Source organism: Lingula anatina, chromosome 4 (genome assembly GCF_051362555.1).
Source record: "Lingula anatina isolate TDL-2025a chromosome 4, LinAna3.0, whole genome shotgun sequence".
Lineage (NCBI taxonomy): Eukaryota > Metazoa > Brachiopoda > Lingulata > Lingulida > Lingulidae > Lingula > Lingula anatina.
Window position 1 is genome coordinate 14,728,464 of NC_141770.1, and position 24,288 is coordinate 14,752,751.

Sequence of the window (24,288 nt, forward strand, 5' to 3'; positions counted from 1 at the left end):
ATTTTATTTTTGACACAACCTAATTGTCAGTTGTCTATCAGCTGACTGGTATCAGTGGCACATCTTGCTTTTCTCATTAAACACCAGTACTTCCATTCAGACCTAAAAACTGATAAACAGATGTCATTGGAAGCTTTTTTCTCAGAGGAATCATACCTCATGGGGTTTTATATTTTATTTCAATGTGAAAAAGGTGTGACTCCTCCGTTTGACTCACTTATTACTCATGAGAAATCAGATTTTAATTCGAGATCAAATTGTGAAAACTGAATTGGAAATAACCTCCACCATCTGGAGAGCAGTTGGGGTGTAAAGGACGGCGCTTTAGCATCTGATGGATTGTTTGTCTCCTTGATTATGAAATAAGAATATTTTATTTATTTATTTATTTAAAAATACATCATGATTGTTTTGATTGTTTTCTAGTACAAATTTAAAAAAAATCTTATGTGAGCTTTTATTTTCTACAGCTTCAAATTTGTTATTTTTTTTAGACTCAGAAATTTGTTTCAGTGAAACCAATTTTTTTTTAATTCTCTGTTTTTCCAAATTTTGGGTAAATGAAAATTTTTGTGAATACTATATCATATGGCTTGCATTATGTTTGATTACCTGTTTGAGATGTTTCTTTTTAATGTAAAAAAAAGGAACGGACTCAGATCTCAATTTTTGGCCAAGATAGAACAATAGCAAACAGGTGTCCCTTAGGCAGTGATACTGTTCAACACGATACGTTAGTTATTGTGCGTATCTCTGTGCCCCTTCTTTTTTTAAAAAAGGTGACCATCTGGGATCCCATATTGTTGCTATATTATAAGATTAGGGCCAGTCCTTTACTTTGAAATGAAGATTCATTAGAAGATCCACAAAAAGTGCCATTTGTTATTCTGACATTGGCCATTTCTCTGGGAGAAAATTTAATTTCATTCTGTAATGTATCTGCTGTATTGAATTGTTCAACAAGACAAAGAAAGGGTCCTGCCAACTGTTGGATAAATAGGCATAAAGAAAGCAGCTAGTTGACCTGAGGATTCTAACACTGGCCATGTCTATGGCTTTATTTATATTTGTAGAAAACACATATCTTGTACAAAATAGTAAAAAATTTTGGTTTGAAATGTTTTGTAAAAGATAATTTTATAAATAAACAATTAAATATGCTATGACATGTGCATGAAGTACAATTGCTATCTCTAAACCTAAATTTCAAGCTTTGATAATAACATGCAAAACAATAATAATAATTATTATAACAATGATGAATAAAAATGGAAGAGAACGTTGATAAATAGATGGATATATAATACAGAAATATAAATGGGCACATTTATTAAATGTAAAACTATTTTTTTCTAATTAATACTTCGGCAAACATCTTATTTGTGATCATATTTGTCATACCCATGTTAGAAATTGGCATTTGATAATGGCAATAATTCCAATTACAAAAGATTACATGTTGAATGGACACTTGTATTTGAATACATTGGAACCTTATGAAGGCCAAGTGTAAACATTTCACACAATAGACACTTACACTCAAAGTACATGTGGAATAATAAAAAGGCGTGTTCACTCTAGTCTAAGTTGGAATGATATGGATGGCTTCTTTACCTTTTAAATTGTACTAAATGAAATCCATCCAAGGTGTTTTCTTCATTAAACTACTATTTCTCAATAGCTAGCAGCTTTGTGATTTTATAAGGGTAGTATAATTCTTAATGTAAAACCAGGTAATTTGCAGTTAAAATTGAAAAGTCAAGATCAATTTTATAAAAGAACTTAAGTCAGAAAATTATTCTAAACTTGCAGACCAAAAATTTGGTCTACTTAAGTTCAAGATAGAGCCATGAACAAAATAATAAATGTTATACATATAATATATGAGATAATAAATAAGAAAAAAATATTGGTCTGAAACACTAGTCTTTTTTGTTATAAAACAAGCACAATGAGTGCATTCAGAGCAGCGGACTAACAGATCCGTGGATCAAATATGACAACCCTCTAAAAAGGCTTGCCGCTTAATTCCCAATTAGACACTGAAAAGATTCCCTGCAGAGATTACGCAACCAGCATTCAAGTGGGTGGGCCATATTTGATCCGCTGATCTGTTAGTCCACTGTTCTGAATGCGCTCTAAAAGTTTTAACTAATTTTCTGGCTAAAGTTATTTTGCAAAATGGGTCCATGGTGCAACAGCATGCATATCATTCTCTTCACATCAAGTAGAAACAGGCCTGAACTTGGCATATCCATCTGCCATATTCAGCCATCTGCTGCCTATAGAGTACAATTATATAATGTTTTATAATCTAATATATATACTAATAAGGTTAGTGAGGACCTCATTACTGTTGATACTGCCAATGTCTGAGCCAAGTGTAGAGGAAAATTGGATAGATTTATTATGGGAGTTGGTATGGTTATGTCAGATGTGTTTGACTTTAGGGTTGAACTGAGGACACCTGGGAGAGAAAAGTGATTTTAGAGTTATGGTTTTACTCAAGAGTCGCTGTGTTTATATCCCCAAAATGTAGGTACCTCACCTCTGTTCTTGTTTTTTTTTGTTTTTGTTTTTTTTTTTTCCACATAGGTCTTTGAAACCAATGGTTGGTTTAAACTTAGATTATATTTTTTTCCATCTACTTTGACCTAAATAAGTCAGTGTTAGGACATATTGATTTAATTTTGTGCCTGTTTTATGAGAAAAAAGTTGTGGCAATTGTTCTAGAATAACTGGTATTTTTTTGTAGTTTTTGTGTTTTTTTATGAATTTGTCCCAAATCCAAGTTGATTAACTGTAAAAATTCTATTGTGTAATGACCCCTTGGAATTCACTTAGGTGGCTGGTGGTACATAGCATGGGGGACCCCTCGCTTCTTGATTTTATTAAAACATTTTTCAAAACAAAATGACAAAGTATGTTTAAGATTTATATGGTATGTATTGATCAAAAGTTCTTTAACAACAACTGATTCAATATCTTTGATCTGACCTGTGGCTACAAGGTCTCTTCTAAGCCTATTTGATTTGAAATAGATTGACAGTGATTAGACCCAAGGCGTTTTTCACCTTCAACAACAAATGTCTAGGCAGAAACATTAGTGGTGGCTTTGAGTGATCCATCAGTGTATTATCTAAGATATCAAATTTTGCCAAGAGCTGATTAGCTTGAATCAAACAACAGTGGGAGGGGGGTGGGTGGGTTACACTGACTGAAATTGATTGTCTGAACAATTTTGCCCTAGAAACAGAAGTAATTCTTCTAAGTTTTTGAAGGGACTATTTGAAATTATTCCAGAGCTATGAAAGTCCTGCACTATTAGATTGGCTTCTATAATGGTTAGAGACAGAAATCGTATCATTCCTGAGGTAGTACATGAATAAAATGAAGTCATCAAAACTATACTAAAAATGCAGGCTGCAGCCCGATGTCGCGGACCACAGTATTAAAAATATTGCAATTTTTTCAGTACTGTTGTCCCTGAAATGTGTCAGGGACAACAGTATTAAATAAATTGTAATATTTTTAATACTTAGGTCCCTGGTAACAAGTCTTACGTCAACTTGGGTTTTTATCTACAACCATTCTGAATCCAAAGCTTGTCACCAAATGGCTTAATTAACTCATAAGGGATTACAATGTCTGTGGTGCAGGCAAGCCTCTATCCCCAGGATGGATTAGAGTTAATGGCCTCGCTGTTACGTTATTGTCATATTCAATACTGCTACGTGACGGAAATACATAATACAATGTCAAGCTACACATCAGCAACATCTACAGACAGTTTCCAATCCACAGTGCTTGCAGTGAAGTGTCTCAAATACTAGGATTAGCAGTGGACCAGATAAATATCCCTCAGATCAAGGAAACCCCTAAAAATCACTTGGGTCCTGATTATGTAATAGTCACACATATGGTGATAGGTCCACTTTGTGCTATAAAAGCTCTTATATAATAACCTTGCTGTCATCTGCCGTTATTCAAGAGCAATGGCACCCAAGAGCCTCTTGCACAATACTGTCAAATACAAAGTGGATGATCATTCTGTTACAGTATTGTCACTGACCACAGCTTATCATCTCGGGCAGCCAAGTGCCTCTCATATACTAAATTAAAGGTCTGTGGTCATATTGTTAAGGTATTGTCACCGAGTAAAAGCATTGTCATAGGCTAATATGACACCCGTGGCAACCATATGTCCCCTGTATTATTACAAAATGTCCTAATGATTCCTGCCACCTGTATTTTCTGTCCTTTTACATCATATTTGTGGAAATAGTGAATAAAAGGGGGCTTGAAAATGGTTAATTCAGGAGGCACCCTTTTAGCTAGATTTGAATTTATCATCTTCACCCTTCTTTGTCCTTGCAAAATATTTCTAAACACGAGAGGAAAGAAATCTGTATTATGGTACACCTAGACACAATGGAACTTTTTTTCAGCTTTATATCCAACCTTTCATTCCATACACTTTCATTTCACACAATTTTCCATGAAGTTTCTGATACTTACATCAAAGTAGATATTGTGTTCAAGTTAACATAAACCACAGACATGCAGGGGATATCTATCTAAGAAAAGATTTGATACTACGGGAGGATGTTTGGGTACTGCCTGATCAAAGTTTATTTGCTGACAATGTGCAGTTAACTGTCTCCTGGGGTGACACTTGGCGGAAATTTTCACACCTTCTGCTCCTACACCTGGTTTTTCTATTTTTTAAAAAGAATTATAAAAGGAGACTGTATTTGATGATGCTTGCTGGTGTGTGTGTGTGTGTGTGTGTGAGTGTGTGTGTGGTGGGGAGGGTGATTTTATAATATGGCCCTGTGGAACAGGAACAAATCCAGAGGGTTTCCATGGTTTCTGGAAACCGCTCCGAATTTTTCAAGAGTATTTGTCCTGTTTTTTTTTTTTTCTACCTTATGAATTAACAAAGACAAGAATCTGCTATATTATTTGCAGAAAGGCAATGCCTGGCAAGTTTTCAATCAAGTTCATTTAATAAATTCAAATTCTTTTGTTGTAGACAAAGACCCTGTATATCATGCAGTGAATTACTAACATTGAATGACAGATATTAAGTAGGAAAAATATCTTAACATTCTTTGTTATGAGATCTACATGTCTGCAAAGATTATTTTTTAAAGATAACGAACAATAAATGTTTTTAAAGTATTTGGTATGTCCTAATAGCTCTGTGGTATGAATGATTCCAAGAATTTATGTGACAAAAACAATATTGCAGTGTATCACCTTTGACATAGGCGACATTTTCTGAAAGGCAGTGTTAGGTTTACAAAAAACAGCTTAATTAACTGTCTAATTGATCTTATCTAACTGGATATAGAAGCGAGAAGCTTGTGCTGACCCAAGGCATTGTCTGTTAATTAGCCTTGCATGGCATCCATGGCTGATTAACTGATCAACAGGTAAACTTGTTGACTAACAGGAAAAATTTGAAACATACTTGTTGAGGCAACCTTAGCATGCATTAGTTTCTCCAAGAAATCTGGGTAGAAAATTGTATGACAACCCTGTCCTATGTTTACCAGCTTGCCCAGGGATCATGGTTGTCTTGATAGTTGCACATGTTCAAAAAAGTTTTGGTATTATTTCAATTTTTAATGTGTGTAATTGGAGTCTTCATGTTGTATCATTGTTGTAGTTTCACTGGCTACCATTACTAAGATGGTCATGGCAATTTTTAAAAAGAATTTAAATGCAATTTCAAGCAGTTTTATAGACAAGTGTGGTTTATAGTTTCATGTGGTTTTCTGTGATTTCTAGTTTTACTGAACTGATCAAGATGACAGCAGATCTTGTATTTAGCTTTGTTTTACAAATTACAAGTAATGACAGAACTTAATAAATTGTTAAATATACATCTTTTTGTTCATAATGGGTTGGAGGTAAAATAAAATTATAATAGTAAACGATAATTTTATATTTTATTATAATTATATCAGTTCATATAAAAGCACAAATGTATTTCAATATGATGAATTAAAATAAGTTATCAATTAAATCTAAGATTAAGGCATATTGATTTTACATATAAAACAATTTTCTATTATGATCTGCCTGTAAAAAATCCTGGATTTTACCCTGTTATTGTACCACCAGCGTTGGCGCTGGCGGTACACATGGTTTCGGTCCCGTCCGGATCGTTCCGCCGGCTCCGCCGGCTCCGCCGGACGGCTACCGTTACCGCTTCTCCTCCTAGACGGTAAGGGCCCCCTTTTGACCTACTTTTCACCATGAATTGAACTTTGCAAATTTTGCTTTCCATTTATCTCCAAAACTGGCAGAGATAGGTCCGTAGTTACTATTGAACTTGAATAGGAAGTTATATACTGTCAATCTTTCTGTGACCTTAAAATTGACCTTTGACCTACTTTACACCATGAACTGAATTTTGCAGATTTTGCTTTCCTTTTATCTCCAAAACTGGCAGAGATAGGTCCGTAGTTACTATTGAACTTGAATAGGAAGTTATATACTGTCAATCTTTCTGTGACCTTAAAATTGACCTTTGACCTACTTTACAATATGAACTGAATTTTCCAAATTTTGCTTCCCTTTTATCTCCAAAACTGGCAGAGATAGGTCCATAGTTACTATTGAACTTGAATAGGAAGTCATATACTGGCAATCTAAATGTGACCTTAAAATTGACCTTTGACCTACTTTACACCATGAACTGAATTTTGCAAATTTTGCTTTTCTTTTATCTCCAAAACTGGCTGAGATAGGTCCGTAGTTACTATTGAACTTGAATAGGAAGTCATATACTGGCAATCTAAATGTGACCTTGAAATTGACCTTTGACCTACTTTTCACCATGAATTGAACTTTGCAAATTTTGCTTTCCTTTTATCTCCAAAACTGGCAGAGATAGATCCGTAGTTACTATTGAACTTGAATAGGAAGTCATATACTGGCAATCTATATGTGACCTTAAAATTGACCTTTGACCTACTTTTCACCATGAATTGAACTTTGCAAATTTTGCTTTCCTTTTATCTCCAAAACTGGCAGAGATAGGTCCGTAGTTACTATTGAACTTGAATAGGAAGTCATATACTGGCAATCATTCTGTGACCTTAAAATTGACCTTTGACCTACTTTTCACCATGAACTGAATTTTGCAAATTTTTCTTCCCTTTTATCTCCAAAACTGGCAGAGATAGGTCCATAGTTACTATTGAACTTGAATAGGAAGTCATATACTGGCAATCTAAATGTGACCTTAAAATTGACCTTTGACCTACTTTTCACCATGAACTGAACTTTGCAAATTTTGCTTTCCTTTTGTCTCCAAAACTGGCAGAGATAGGTCCATAGTTACTCTTGAACTTGAATAGGAAGTCATATACTGGCAATTTACTGTGACCTTGAAATTGACCCTTGACCTATCTTACATCTTACGAAGAACTTGAATTTGATTGTACCATATATATATTTTGCAAAAGTTTAAAAATTCTTGTTGATTGCATTTTTACAGCTTGACAAGCACAAAACTGGTGGCTGTGTCCCTTATTTTGTGTATGTGGAGGTCTATACGAATGCGCTTGCTCCAGCTGGTGGTACAATATTCGGAGGCGGTATCGCCTCTCTGATCCTCTAGTTATATATATATTTTTTTGTCTATCTCACCAATAACTTTTTCACTTCAAGTGTTAAACATCTTGCTAAAGAATAATTTTTTTTTACTTTTTATATACTGTTGGCAGTCAGTAAGTGCAAATTTTTGGGTATTCCTCAAGGTTCAACTGTGCTTCAGGTGATAGAAATCCTTGACTTCAAATTTTATACTTAATCATCCCTTAGAATTATCAGAATGCCTGGAGGAAGAATACTTTGCTTGTCACTGCTTCACTAAATAAAATACATATTGACAAAGAGATTGCATAATGGGTGTTTTTAGGTTGTTGCCCTTGAGCTGGAAAGAAGGAAATAATCTCAAATGAAAGACGTGAAATTGATTGTCACCTGGAGACATTTTAAGACCCTAACTGCCTTTGATATGAAGACATTATTATATAACAGCCACGTCTTTTTATGGCTATGTCATCAAAACTATTGATTCTCTCCTGGGGGCTTACCGTTTTGTCAATTTATTTTTATATCAGGCGTAAATGTCATGACATTTTCTTGAAAAGACTTTGCACCACAATTTCTGAGTAAATGTTCCAGCACAGAAATGAGACCTTTGTTGAGTTTATATAGATATATAAAGTAAAAAAAAAAAAATAGCAATAAACATAATTTTGAGTCAGAAGTGACTGATTAGCAAAATATGTCAGAAAAGATTTTTGTATTCTTTAGCCAAAGTAAGTTATCTTTATTTTAAAGCATTGTGGTTTGTTTTGATTTATTACAATACCCCTAGAGTTTGTACCCCTCAATCCCCCCACACACACACATACGCACACACACACACGCACACGCACACGCACACACCACTACCACCACCCATTTGTGCCTTTTCCATACAGATTAACACTGTATCCGTGTTAAATGTCACTTGCTGCCAAGGGTACTGTTAATATGATACATGGTCTTCTGGAAAACAGTGGTCCTTTCCCAAGGGAGTCCCTGTTTTTTTTTTATGATTCTGTCTATCAGTTGATTTATCAGGATTAGCCAATGTGAATTTAACTTTTGGCAGCCTATCAGAGAAAAGTAAGGAGATGGTGATAACTTGTCTGATTCTCTCTCTCTCTCTCTCTCTCTCTCTCTCTCTTTTGGGATTCCCTTAAGGCAACTGGTTTTCTTAGCGGCCTGTCCTTCTGGCGACTTAAATGATGAAATCACAGCGTGCCACCGTAAACTAACTCATCAAGACAAATGGAGAAATTAGGTTTGCAAAGTGAATTTTCTATTAAGAATCTAATCAAGCTATGAGTCAGCCAGCATCTGTCATCCTAATGTGACTGTGATTACCAATTACATGTTGCGGCGATGTTCCCTTTAATGAGAGAGGGAATGACATTGTACATGTTGTTGTTACGCGGGCGTTGCCCCTATGATGTGGCTCAACTGTTACATTGTTTAGTCTGTTTTTGTCTCATTGATGATGGCGGGGGGGGGGGGGGGGGAGTGATTGGTTTTAATGTATCCTCTAGTTAACATAACAGTAACTTCTTGTCGTTCCGTCTGTGATGTTCAGAAGGAAAAAGAAACATGTTGCAGAAGCTTGGTTTACACCAGGGTGTAGTTGTTTTGCACAAATGCTGGTGGTGACTGTTAAATTGGCTGTAGAAAATGAAAAAAAATATTTTGGTTCATTGTTTTCTCCACTTTTTTTATTGATTTTGTGAAGAATAGGTTGATAAGATAAGAGATAACAAACTAATGTGACAGAGGAGTTTCATCTCTGCAGGAAGATGGTCTATTTGATGTATCTAAAAAAATAATTTGACAAAAGTGATACCTTCTTCTGTGAAATTATAAACATGTAGAGAATAGTAACAATACAATATATTGTGATGAAAGGGGCAGTATTGTAGTATTTTTGTTTTTTAAGGCATTTAGAAAGATTTCATTATTTTGAAGATAGTACAGTCATATTTCAGAATATATAAAGTATTTTAATATACATATTGAGGGAGAGAGAAGGAAAAATGTTTCCTATGTGTCTGTATACCATTTCATTTACATCGTTTTATTGTTTTATACGTTAATTGCTATTATCTTCTGAATTGTACTCGCTGCGCTTTGTTGCTTTCCCTGCCCAACCCCTCAGTCCTAGCCTCCCTCCTCTAGAGAGCGAACACATTAGTCACTGGCAAATCGCTACTTGTGCAGGAAACCTCACAAGAATTTCCTTTGTGAAATTGTCATGTTATTAATTGTTTAATCCATTGTTGCCTGTGGTGGAGTTGTATTTGTCATTCCAGTTATCTTAGTGTGAGGTATTGAGTGGAGATTATATTTCTGGTCGGCAGACATGCAACAATTTGTCTCTATGACACATTCAGATGACTTTTTTTTTTTTTTTTTAGAAAAGTGGTTTACCTTGATGTTGAAATCTGAATGAAAGTTTTCTGAAACATAATCATCTTATTTTTATTATTTTGTGTTTGGTTTAATACTTCCTAATTGTATTTTGCAGATTAAAATTGTGACCAAAATTAAAAAGTGGTTTGACATTATAAATTGAACCTGTCATGTAAAAGTAGAATGTAATTCATTTTCATTTAAACTTTTTGATCATCAGTGTTGGTTGAAAGAGTAAAACATAATATGTAACAAACAAAAGGTAGAGTTATTGGTCTCAGATGATTAAAAACTTCTTCTCAGGTGTCTTGCATTTCTTGTCTTCTTTTAATGTTTGCCTCCTCCAAAAATACCATGATTATTCCCTTTTAATTTTTCTTGGAAACAAGAGCTAAAGAAACCTGTGTGGATATGTTTTCTTTCATAGAAGCCTTTTATTGGAAGTCTGGCGTCTCGGGTGTCTGTTATAGGAGTTAAATTGCTTGCATTCACTGAGATGTTTACCACATAAACCATGCAGAGAGCGATCCTTTTGTTTTTTTTTAGAGAAAAGGATTCCCCTGTTCTCTCTCCCCTCTCTCTCTCTCTCTCTCTCTCACACACACACACACACACACACACACACACACACAGTAAAACAAATCAAACACAGGTCATTTTGTTCCATGAACTGAAAGTTAAAACATGCCTTATGCAAGGCTACCATCCAGGGTAAACACGCAAGCAAAATTCAGTCAAACTTCTGAAATCGGTGGCCGTTTAATCCCTATTACATGTGGGGAGTGTACAGAGAAATGGTCAACAGATTCCGCTATTTCTACAATGCTAGCACTCGAATGTGTGTGTGTGTTTGTTTGCATGTCACTTAGGGTCCTTCACTCCAATTGGAAAAACATCATAATGAGTTCTTAATTAACAGGCCTAGGTTATAGCAGGTGTTTAGTGATGTTGTGATGTATGGATTCATTCAGCGGTGAAGTTAAAGGGATGGCACATGGAAGTATTATTGACTTAAATTTTATTATTATTTATCTCTTTCATTGTGACAATTTACAATTTTTTTTAATACTGAAATTGCTGTACCATTCCTTTTAAAAAAATAAATAAAAGTTAGATTGTCAGAATTGCATATTGTTTCTTTTGCCTCAGTTAAGTGAAGAAAAAAGTATTATGAAAATCATATGTAGATATTTTCTTCTCCTTTGTCTTCTTTTTATGTACAGACACAGATGTGTCTGTACATATTGCCATCACCTGCGTCTGTCGTCGCCGATGCCGTCGCCGATGCCGATGCCGATGCCGATGCCGATGCCGATGCCGATGCCGTCGCCGATGCCGTGCACTTTCCTTGTAAACACGATAAGTGGAGGACAGTTTTACTTTTTGGCTTTATATTTACAGAGCTGATGAATATTCATAAAACGCAGGTCAAGTTCGAAAATCAGCATGATCGGGCCATTATTGTAGAACTTATGCTGTTTTTTCACTTTTCAGCATATATGCAACCCTGTAAACACATTTTAAGGAACACCGTTAGGCCTGTTGTCATGAAACTCACAGGAGTAATCAATCTTACTAAAACGCAGGTCAAGTTCGAAAATCAGCATGATCGGGCCATTACTTTAGAAGTTATGCTGTTTTTTCACATTTCCTCAGATTCAATTCTTAGGCATGTTAACAGTCTTATTATTTTACTAATAAGATACATAAAAGTGTTTGTTTGACATTTCCTGAATCTTTACAACATTGTTAGTTGATTATGTAAAAATGATGGTAAACTTGTTATCGTGTATTGTGTAATAAAGTGTCAAAAATGGAAATAAACTCATATCATTGCAGTTTGTCAGATGCAATCATTCACTATGTTCAGAATCTCAGGATGGAGGAAATTGGACATTTAACACTGTTGTATTGATATTTTTCCCATCTCATCAATTTTCTTAGTTGATCGTATAAAAATGGCAGTAACCTGTTAATTTTGTTTATGTTATAAAAATTGTTAAAAATGGAAAAAAAACATTTCAGAACAGTGCTGTCTTGTTTACATTTTGGCATTTTCAAGTTGTGACTTTGAAGTTCCATGGGCCTGAAGACCTTTGCTAGTCACATTTTCTGAATATCCATGATACTAATATTTTATTATTAAAAATTGATGGTCATTAAGCTGTTTAACATTATGTAATATTGCATCAAAATTTGAAAAAAACTTATTTTGGGCACTGCTCCCATGATGACCATTTAAGAAAAACCATGTCACTTACTGTTCTCAAACAGTACAGTAAATATGTACAGATGTGTCTGTACATATTGCCATCACCTGCGTCTGTCTTGGCTGGCGTTGCCATCACTGTCACTGTCACCGTGCACTTTCATTGTAAATGCGATAAGTGGAAGGCAGTTTTACTTTTTGGCTGTATATTTACAGAGCTGATGAATATCCATAAAACGCAGATCAAGTCCGAAAATCAGCATGATCGGGCTATTATTGTAGAACTTATGCTGTTTTTTCATTTTTCAGCATATATGCAACACTGTAAACACATTTCAAGGAAAACCGTTAGGCCTGTTGTCATGAAACTCATAGAAGTAATCAATCTTACTATAACGCAGGTCAAGTTAGAAAATAGGCATGATCGGGCCACTATTTTAGTTATGCTTTTTTTTTTTCACTTTTCAGCATATATGCAACACTGTAAACACAAAATAAGAAAAACAGATAGGCCAATTGTCAGTAAACTCACAGGAGTGGTCATTCCTGCTAAAACGCAGGTTGAGTTTAAAAATCAGCTTAATCGGGCCATTATTTTGAAGAAATGCTGTTTTTTCACATTTCCTCAGATTTAATTCTTAGGCATGTTAACATGCATGTTTCATTATTTAATTAGTAAGACACGTAAAAGTGTTTGTTTGGCATTTCCTGCATCTTTACAACATTATTAGTTGATTATGTAAAAATGATGGTAAACTTGTTATCGTGTATTGTGTAATAAAGTTTCAAAAAATGGAAATAAACTCATATCATTGCAGTTTGTCAGATTCAATCATTGACATTCACTATGTTCAGAATCTCAGAATGGAAGAAATTGGACATTTAACACTGCTCTATTGATATTTTTCCCATCTCATCAATTTTCTTAGTTGATCATATAAAAACGGCAGTAAACTGTTAATTTTGTTTTATGTTAAAAATTGTTAAAAATGGAAAAAAAAAATTCAGAACAGTGTTGTCTTGTTTACATTTTGGCATTTTCAAGTTGTGACTTTGAAGTTCCATGGGCCTGAAGACCTTTGCTAGTAACATTTTCTGAATATCCATAATACTCATCATTATGCTGTTAAACATTATGTAATATTGCATCAAAATTTGAAAAAAAAAAACTATTTTGGGCACTGCCCCAATGATGACCATTTAAGAAAAACCATGTCACTTACTGTTCTCAAACTTACAGGAAAGAAACATGGGACTAAAATACAGCTTCAGTAGGCAATGCAGTCTGTTTGGTAATTCTTACTGCCAGTTAAACAGTTTTTTTGTGAAAATTTAATTTTTCACATATTGGCATTTTCAAGGTGTAACTTTGAAGTTCCACGGGCTTGAAGACCCATGCTAGTCACATTTTCTGAAAATCCATGTATATTTTATTATTAAAAATTGACGGTCATTATGCTGTTAACCATTATGTAATATTGCATCAGAATAGAAGAAAACACAATTTTGGGTGCTGCTTGAGCATAATTAAAATTTGATGTTGAATTTGCAGTTTAACATAATGTACTTTTGCATCAGAATTGACAGTAGCCTATTTTGTGCATAGTTATTTCCTGTTTTTTGTCTGTACATTTGACAGCTTTGCTGCCTTGTTTTTTTTTTTAAATTTGAAGCCTCAGCAAATTGATTCCCATAAAAGTGTTCCTTGTGATTTTTCTGTCCATTGTCCATATAAGGGCACACCTGCTGGCTTTGTAGCATGTTAACCACCAGAATAAACTAGACTAAAAAGATGCCCCCCAGAGAAATAGAATATAGCACAGTGACTGTATTTTGTGAGTGAAAGTAAGGCCTCTGTTACAAAATAATTTTATCGCCTAAACATTTTTTTTTTGTATGCTATTTTAAAGGTCTCTGATTTCAAAGTTATCCTGAACTGATATAAACCAAAAGTGCTGTTAAATTAAGATCAGTGTTTGGTCTTAGATTATTTTGTGAAACCTGTCACTGGTATTTGCATTTTACATGAGGTCTTTTCTCCAGAGAACGGTTCCACAAAACAACTTAAGACCAAAAACTGATAGAGACAAAAAGAAAGATAGTTTGTATTTAACAAAATGCTGATCCTGTTCAAATTTATTTAGTGTAAAGGCTCATTCTTTAGTCTCAGGACACATTCCCTTTGAAACTGTCCATCTATGAGGATCAATCCAACTTCACTGGGGCTTGTGCTAGATACAATTCAGTTAAACAGATTGACGCCCTTCCTATTGTTACCAAAGTACTTAATGACTAATCACCAAGCTTTTCTGTATTCTACTCAGCGAAAGGAGGAGGCGTGTTAATCTGTCAAACTGATTGCATTCAGCAAGAGTCCCCACCGAGTTAGATCGTTCTATGTAGACCGATAGTTGCAATGGGAATGAGCCCTAATAGAATACACTTGGTGTCAACCACAGTCACGTTTTTCAAAATTATTCTCCTTCAGGTTCAACTTCATCTACAACTAGACTACAGAGTGGTTGACACAGAAACTTTTACTCCAGGGATCAAAAGAGAAACATTGAACATTAGAGCGCCTAATTTCAGTGGAAAAACGAAAGTGAAGGTGATATTGGAAGGGACCACGTGAAAATGTTACGGCAACTGGCATGTTTCTAAATGAAAGGCAATGCTAATTATTGTAGCAAAACTGTGCAAAACGGATTGGAGGAGCCCAGAATATGTGGACGTATTTGTATTGAGTCCGATTTACACAAGTATATTACTGTTGTGGTGTAAGACTCGATGATATAGAACGGATCCCCGTCATTACTTGTTGTTGAAAAGAAGGAATGTATTGGAATGGTGATTGACGTAATTTGCCTTTTTTTTCGACATCACCTCATACGCGTAGGACTTCAAAAGACAACAGAGATAATTCATCACCAGTCGACTGGCGTTTGATGACGACAGTTAATTGCGAAAAGTCTAAAAATGCAGTATTCTTTTAATTTGATGCTGGGTTTAAGAATTGCGAATAGCATAGTTAGTTGCTCTGCGTACTTTCATGGCCATTTTAGGAGGAAAAAAAGATACGAATTTTGAATAAAATGGGTCTTGTTGCTGCATTTCCCTTCAGTTTTGATGGCGAGTTTATACAACAAGATATATACGATTAGTTTGGTTTGTGTACTCCCACGGGTAAATTATGAAGAGAAAGAGGAGCTTTTTAAACGGCTCGCTTTCTTTGATTTAATTGCAGGTTCACAGAGTACGATTCCTACAAGTAGCCGCAGTGCGTAATGAGGTTGTAGTAGTAGCACGTCAGATAAGCAGAATAAACATTGAAATGCCTCCAAGATTGATTGCCAGAGTATATATACCGGTTAACCGGTGGCCTTAGATCGCCTCGTTAGTTCAGTCATGTAGTGGGATCGAAGTCGAGAAATCGTTTTTAGGTGAAACAACAAAGAAAAAGGTACAAGTACGAATAATTCTTTATCTGTATCGAATATTGACAGTTGTAGTTTTTTTTAACAAAAACGTTGTATCAAGTAGAAGTGAGTTCGCTTTATTACAAAAGAAACAATTTATAAGAGACAGAAAAGGACTTGCAGGTTAAGATTGTAGCTGGTAATAAACAAGGCATTACTCTAATTCAAGAATGTTGACAGACATCAGGATAAACGTTTGCCTGATTACACGTACTACACATACTGGTTTCATCTCTGAGGAAATAAACGAGTTCTTTTATAGTTCACCGCTTTTTTACCCACCGAGTAATTATCATTACGCGAATCCTTTTGAATGCAAGCCACTCCGAAGAAAAAAACGGTCTACTTTTAGAACCCTTTGTTGTTGGGAGAAAATAGCAGCTAAGACGTCAAGACCGTCTTTTAAAAAAGGGCGCTCGGATTTGCCGCCTCAACAAGTTGCTCGTCGTGCGGAAAGACAGCAAAATTAATTTGGGCTCAGTGTTTGGGTTAGGATGGTAATGATAGAAATTCCAATCACGGTGCAAAAACAATGAATGGATTGCATTTAGTGTACAAATATTGTAAGTGTAGCAAGAGTAAATTACCAGAAATAAGATGCTGACATGGTGAGAATATTGACTACATTAGGATAAAAAAAAATCTACTTTCAGGGAACAAAGGTTATTAACTGGCAGGTCTAATTTTCAGTTGCGCTGCGTATTTATAATCGCAGGAAACGTCCGCTGACAAAGGGAATCTCGAGGCTTAACAGTGCTTTTGCATTAAAATTTATTGATAAAATCTTGCAAACGATGCAGCGTGAATGGCGGGAAATGAAATGTTGCAGACGACATGAAAATCGTGCGGCGTTGCGGGAAATGAGTGTGCAGACGATCACTGATATTTTGGTGGAAGGGAAATTACTTCATCTCCGTCGGCGCATATATTAGGTTAAATGCAATTAAAAGTTTAAATTATTTGTATTTTCAGAGGCAGGTGCTCGTAAATTCGTGTAATTAGATGATGCGATAGTTCTTGGGACAGAATAAGATAAACAAATTTTCATTTTAAAATGTTCGAGTAAACCCTAAGTTTGTCAAAGTCAGCGCTTGAGGAACTTTGTAACAATAAATGATAAGACTCCAAAGAAATAATAATAATAATAATAATTTTATTGAGCTATAAATGGTATGAGGATACATTTGCAGGCTCACTAGACTACAGTATTTACACAATATATAAGAATATACATTTATTTTACCCTCTACCAGGATGACAGATATTATAGGGAAATATTGAAAAAGGCAGAGAATGAAATGACTGTCTTTTTATCTAAAGACCTATCTGTGAATATCTTGTGGAAAATTAATCTGTCGCCCTGGTAGAGGGTTCATTCCTATATCTATATGTATATGTCTATACAGTGCTAAGTTACACATGTAATAACGCATGTTATCTTTACACGTGAATGACAAACTATTTCACCACATTATCTACTATTAGTGGCTGTGATGTACTAAATGACAGGCGAACTATGTATTCTCACAGCAATCTTTACAAAATCTACTATGAGACTTTTTTCACAGTAATGGTCAGAAAGTTTCGTTAACACCACGCGCGCTTTTACGACCGACGAGATCTCAACGTTTTCTTTTCTTAATAAACCAGCTTCGTTTATGTTACAAGTTCAGCGAATGTCATTCTCACTTTGTTGTCTCCTCGCGCGACTTGTCTGAATTAAGCTTCTTCTTAAACCAGCAGATGTTGAACTTCTCTGGACCATCGGTTTTCATCTACTACAATAACTCACAGCGCCCCTCTTTTAGTGCTAGGGAGAATTGTGCTTCTACCTGCTTGGGGAGGAGGGTCAATATTGAATACCCTTTAATTTTCTTGTGTGTATTTACAACGGGGGGATAATATTCCGTGCGCGCGTGCCAGCTGTCGTCTCTTTGTTCTCCACGCCTATGTGACCGCGCAGTTTATTGTTTTTTATTAAATCATCGATCCATTAATAGCAAAATCTTTTCATTTCATTAAATTTTCATCGCACTCGAAAATAACGAGTGTTTGCAGACGATTTAGTTTGTGATATTTCTTTCAAGTACCCCTCTACACACATGTTGCGTTTCTTTCGGTAACCGGGCGACGAAGCCCCCGGTTGGCGCTGTTCTCCGTTTCGTTGGCATTCCGTGCATTGTGAACGTTGTTATTTTACGGCTGGAGATTTATTGCTGAATGATTTGGGAAAGTAAAGCTGGGGACTGAATGGAACAACAGGTGAGAACGGGATAGGTTACCTGGCCGCGAAATAGAGAATTGACAATAAAGAAGAATGAGTGACTGGACTATTATTAGCAGACAGCGCGCTTCAGTTTTAATTGCTTTTTTCATAACCTGGCACGCGCGCGTGGCGGGATTGTTGTAATTTGAATTTCGTTGCGTGTGAATACTTTTTTTTTTTTTTTTTTTGAGGCATTATATTATGGATTCTAAGTCAATTTGAATTTTTTAAAATTTAATTTCGTGGAGATTCGTGAAATTTTAAGTAGGTCATCTAGAAACCGAGATTCACTGTTTCCAATTATTATTTGCATATCTTTTAATATCGGTTTAAAACGTATTTTGTTTTTACTGTGCAGTAAAAGGAATATTTTCCATATTTATCTATTTTAAAAATAGAATAAAATGTCATTTTTCTTTTTTTATGAGTGATTTGAAACTAAAACTCCTTGAAGATCACTGAAATGCTTATCAATCTGCGATTTAAATGTTTTTCTGTACAGGGATTTAGAACACCAAATTGTGTAACTAAAAACAAAGAAAAAATCTGATATGACCCAACTCATGTTAATGTCGAACAATCTTGCATAATGCTTATCTCCTTCAGCTCGGTCTTGACTTCTTTTCACACCCATAAAAATAAATCGAAGAGAGTAAAAATCGACTCAGTGATGCATTTTTTAACTAAATAATCTTATTTATTTAATACCCGCTACTCAATTTACCTCTAATACTTTCCCACACCTGTAAAATAATGGCCCGCCCGTTCTCCCAACTTATGTGCAAAGTACACACAAACGCGTTATTCCCGTTGATTTTAATGTTTTTATAATCTCTGCAAGTGTACATAAATATGCGAAAGGGCGAGTAAAGGTAAATATTTTCTTTTGTTTGCAAATTTATTGATGGTCAGTAGCACAATACGCGACACGTGTCGCGCGTGCTAGCTGTCAACTGACCAGTGTGATACGACGGACAAAGACGACGGATTCAATTATATCGGTCTGTTTACTGGCGTGTGTTATGTACAGCATTATCTCGTATTGCCTTACGCGTGTGTTTTAATAACAACCCCATTAACCAACAAAATGCATTAATTGTCGCATTTAAAAGGGAAACGGCGTTTTCGTCTTTTGTCTACCAACCCTCTGCGATCATATCTTTGTTCTTTGTTGTGACCACTCTCCCCAGATTGAGTTTCGAATTGATTGGTTGGAAGGCGTTTCTGTTTCATAAATTCAGTGTTTGCCGAGTCGTAATTTCAAATACTAAACAATTCTCTATCTTGTAATATTTTAGGCTCGACAAGGGCCTTTGTTTTTCTAAGTTCCTCGATTACGTTTTACAAATGGCCTCTTTGTGTGAATTTTCAATCTATTTATTTCTACAACTTTACACGAGGAAATACGTAAATTCGAAGCTCATCACAATATGTAACAAACTATCACAATATAATAATCGTGCACTGTCGTATATAAGTGAGCAAAAAAAAAAAAAAAAAAAAAAAAAAAAAAAAAAAAAAAAAAAAAAAAAAACGAGTGTTAAAATTGCAGAAAACACACTTAAAGTTGCAAACATGGCAAACCCCTGTCTGGCTGTTAGTAAGCCACGCCTACAATAATGGGCCCTTTCTCTGGATAACATAACATCACTTGCAAATCGATACGACCTTAAAGAGTGGTAAGCTATACGCTTGAATGGGCCACGCGCCACTTCTGCATCCTTATGGTTATGAGCCATTGGTCTATTGTTGTTGAAATATTAGGGAGTATTAGTATCGAGCACTCTTTGTCCTAGCGGCATTTGGTTGGGGCAGGCGGGAGTGAGAGGTGGACCAGGTAGCACTGACAGGACAACGGCAAATGATATTAGCGCTGTGCAGTGTAAGGGGCGCTTAGTTTTTGTACAGTTCAGAAATATATCAGTCTTACGCTTTCGGATTTGATTTTTTTTCACTGCATGATCGGTGCTAACTGAACTGCTTTAAAAAACTTAATTCTCAGATGCCATTATTATGTTTCATAATATGAGACAAAATTGCTAGAAAAAAAAGGATTGCCTCCTTAGGATCTTAAGTTAGGAATTTTTTTCATAGACTGGTCAATTTAAGCTATAAGTAATCTAGTACTGTACTTGTGAATGATAGGTCCGTACTAACTGTTCTCTCCCGAAAGATTTGACCTGATGCATGGTTATTGACGTGAATACTGACAGAAAAATCAGCTCCCATAGTTCTTTTACAACGCAAGACGTCCCATAGTACTACGATTAATACAACGCCTTTGCCGACGCCGTCTACAAAAGCTACTTCATCCCATACCAAACATACTAGCAACTGGGCTCTGAACATCAGGCACGGATACTTAAGGCAAACTTCAGAGTCCCTGGGGGGACAGACGCAGTGATTAACGCAACAAAGACAAAGCCTGGGACAAAAAGACAACAGTTGGTCACCGAGAGAACCCCGGGGTGCTGCACAATTAGTGGCAAATCATCCATTGATTGGATTTCTGCGCGAGCTTGTTGAATCCCATTTTCCACTGAAATCCTCCAAGGGCATAAGACATTGTATGAGATAGAAATTGTGGATAATCCATTTATTGGTGCCATCTGACTGCATTTGATCCGATAAGATTATAAATAGAGCCAAACACGTCGCAGCTCCGCATTTCTATGGTTAGCTTTGGGCTTTGGCAGACGATCAAATTCACTTGGCTTGTACGCATGCGTTGAACTGGAAAGGCAAGACGCACGCTTCATAGATTTTTTTCCTTGAATAACGTGACTCCTAGAATGAGACTTAGTAAACAGGTTATTTTAAAAAAGGTGCTGCTAATTCTGTGAGTCAGCGTTTAGCCGGAGACGCTATTCATCACTTTGCGGATTGTTTGCACTGCGTGACGCACTGTTCCTCCCTGGAGTCTTGCCGTGGTTTCATTACCGAGAAGAAAACTGATTAATATTTAAATGAACGCTGGCCGGTGCTGTATCATACAAGTGCGTGGATACCGCATATAAAGATCAAGTGTGCATGTTTTCTGGAGCCTGGGAGCAACTCTAGGGATTAAGAGTCACCAGGATTCCACGATTTCAAGGGAACGTTTTGGAAGGAGGACAGTGGCATTACCAACGCTGAACCAAATGGTACAGTATACCAACATCTTCGCCTCCGTTTAAAATCAGCAGTGCCTTCCATTTCTCAAACACATATACACGTATATTCTACCGAGCAACATCATCATCGACATTACCATCCAACAAGTGCCATTAAAATGCCGCGGTCATTTCTGGTGAAGAAACACTCCAAGTTTACGGAATACGACATCTGCCGTCCTGCCTACCTGGGCGTCCACGAAGCCAGAGGAGCGGACAGTCCGATGCCGGCTTACTCCATTGATGCGGCCATCACGCCGATATTGACGCCATACACTCCATTTGCCCATCAGCCTCTGACGGTCCGAGTGACGAACGGTAAGGAATTACGTTAACATTGCTCTTAGTCTATCTTTCAGAACCATCTCTATTTCAGTTTCTTGTATTATGGCGGCGCCGTACACTGCAGTATCTATGTTAGGCAGTTCTGTTATCAAATACCCGGCGTACTTAACTTTGTAGCATTTCCAAGTTAATGTGCAGATTGCATACATAATGGTCTTCAAAGGCCAAGTAAAAGGCGTTTGTTGAAAGACGCATCTCAAATTTTCATTTTAGTAAAATGTTGTCAAAAGCCTTAATTGCTGAGATAATTAGGGTTATTTTAAAATGAACAATATATATATTTCTGTTAGTCACATAACCAATCGTCAATGCATTCCACTCTTAACTTACTTTATAGAGATTTCAGTAAGTATGCATGTAGTAAGTTCTTATGCGTAGAAATGTCTAATGAATATTTTGTTTTAAATCGCCTGGGAGATGATAATAGCATCCAGAGCACATGTATAGGTTGCCAAACATCCCCATAAATCCATTCTTTATATCCAGTGACCAAAAATCCATCTAAAACAATGGATCTGTCAATATCTAAGTTCTCAAAAAGAGAAGAAACAACATAGATTATAACAAACAGTTGATTTACACATGGAAAGAAAGCAGATCGACGGTGAAAATGTGTTAAAATTGGAAATAAAGTGGTTTTGCATTCACTTTTATGACTTTCCACAGATAATTCGGTTTCTAAGTTTCCAGAAAGATGATTATAAAACTGCCCAGTGCATTAATTACTAAACGCGCGATAAGAATGTTTGCCATTCATTCAGCCAGTAAACAGTTCACTGCGAAAGTAACAGGTGGGTGATTGCTGTTTTGGGTCGATTTATGCAAACGCGTTTAAGGAAGCTTAGACAATTGATCGAATATTTCTAAAGCCCCCCAATCCATCTGCTCGCCAAATGTGGTCCGCCATCCACTATGAAATAAGATTAAGTGAAATATGACGTGGATACTTCATGTGCTGATGTACTGTCAGTCGATATGAATTAGTTGCACTTGATTAGTGACAAACGTCAAATGAAATAAATTAGCTTTATTTGACACATTTTGAGTAATTTGAAGTTACATTAGTTATATTATATAGCGACATTTCAAAGACCTTTTCTATTAAACAGCTGACTGTCTCGTATCAATGACAAAATATTACATTAATATAATTGTGTACGTTGTATGTAAAAATTGACGGAAGTAGTTACTTTTTATAATGCACGATTACCTTTCAGTAGCCTATTGCTACGAACACGTGCTCCTACAATATGTAGAAACCATTTTGTCTGCAGTTGCATTTTTTATCTAATACAGAAATAATGGATATAAAAAAGATCTAAATTTTTTATCGCCGACTTTGCTGATGTGACATTCATATGGCAAAAGCACCCTAAATCCTTATTGTCTGGCTTCTAAATCGCCCGCAAGCCTACTTAGGGGTAAATGACACGTTTGATAATAGATGCAAGATTTTTTTGTCTGAATCCTCGTTGACGTATCTAAAGCATTTGTTTAGAAGCAACCCATCCTTTTCCAGCGAAGTCGGAAATCACATTCTGCGTTGGCTCGCTACAGGAGAATATAAAAAATTAGGCATTGATTTTGTTTGTACATTAGGCTAAAACTCCTAACGCAAGTAGGTCAATAGTAAGTCGCTAATCTCCTCCTGTCTAATGGTTGTGTAGGCAGGGCTTATACACATTACATCCACTCAATTAATTCTATTTGGAGCGAATCTGTAAAGGAGTTTTGAAAAAATCCATCTAAAACAATGGGTAGCGCCCTGTTTTGCAAATAATTTTTTAGGTTTAGTTTTTGGATAACATTTTAACATTTCGTTGTTTAAAATGGTTTATTTCCTTTGAGCCGTAGGTAAGATTTGCCGGTGCTTTATATTGGGAATTATTGCAAACTTTTAATGATGTTGAAAATTCGTACGTTTTTAGTACATTAGAAACGCAACATGGTAATGTAAAGCAAAATCTGGTAGAGGAGAAAACACCGCCAAAACTTTGAATATTATATCAAAATTTTATGATAAAAATAATCACGATTTGTTTTAAGATCCGGATGACTCACTTAATTGTTAAAGGTTATAGATATTTTATGGTATGAAAAAAATATTTTATGTTCCGCAACCCTGCGTGAATTGATATGACGAATGCCTCTGCTGACGGTCCTAGAAATTAATTGTTTTCCCTGAGGGTTTATCCGAGACAAATATAGCTTATGGCACGTAGTGCAGAAATGTTAACCGCGTCAGTCAAATGAATATAACACTAACTAAGATCGCATTCAGAAAAAGTTGATCTGCTGACTAACAGATCTGCGGACTAAATATGGCCGATCCACATAACAGCTATGCTGCTAATTCCCCGTTGGTCTCCCCGCCTCCACACGCGCTGTCGCTGCAAGAGACTACCAATTAAAACTCTGAGCGGAGATTTAATCCGTTTAATGGCGCGTGTGGAAGCGGGGATTAAGGAGGCTTGCTTTTCAGGTTGTCCATATTTAGTCGGCGGATCAGTTAGTCCGCGGACCATCTGTTCTGAATGCACTCTAACACCCCATTTCCATAGATTAGATCGACCTACTTTAGATCGACCTAACTCCCTGGGGGTTCACGTTAAATAGCTGTCAGCCGGGCGGACACGAAAGTTAATTACCTCCTTACAGCTTGTAGTAGGCGGGATGGACATTTAATCTGAAAGTCATCTAGTGAGACTCCCCGGTAGATCGATCTAAATCTATGGGAATAGAGCCTAAAAGGCGTGCTTGTTTATCACTGTACGCTCCCAGCACTATTCCCATAACTGGGTAAAAGTAAGACCCAGGGTGGGTGTACCC

The 24,288-nt window shown here is 36.1% G+C and overlaps 1 protein-coding gene across 3 annotated transcripts in view; it reads left to right on the forward strand.

Annotated features, from left to right (window-relative positions):
* Positions 1–24,288, forward strand: part of LOC106156364 (cleavage and polyadenylation specificity factor subunit 5-like) — a 38,747-nt gene that overhangs the window by 5,707 nt on the left and 8,752 nt on the right. The window contains exons 3-4 of one of the 3 annotated variants that reach the window (XM_087010955.1): positions 14,709–19,844; positions 20,108–21,432. In XM_087010955.1, coding sequence (XP_086867081.1) covers positions 21,234–21,432 — 199 coding nt within the window. In that variant the 5' untranslated portion in view covers positions 14,709–19,844; positions 20,108–21,233. Of the gene's footprint in view, positions 1–14,708; positions 21,433–24,288 lie in introns of those variants that run through there. The other 2 variants (XM_087010956.1, XM_087010954.1) reach the window with 2 other exon arrangements.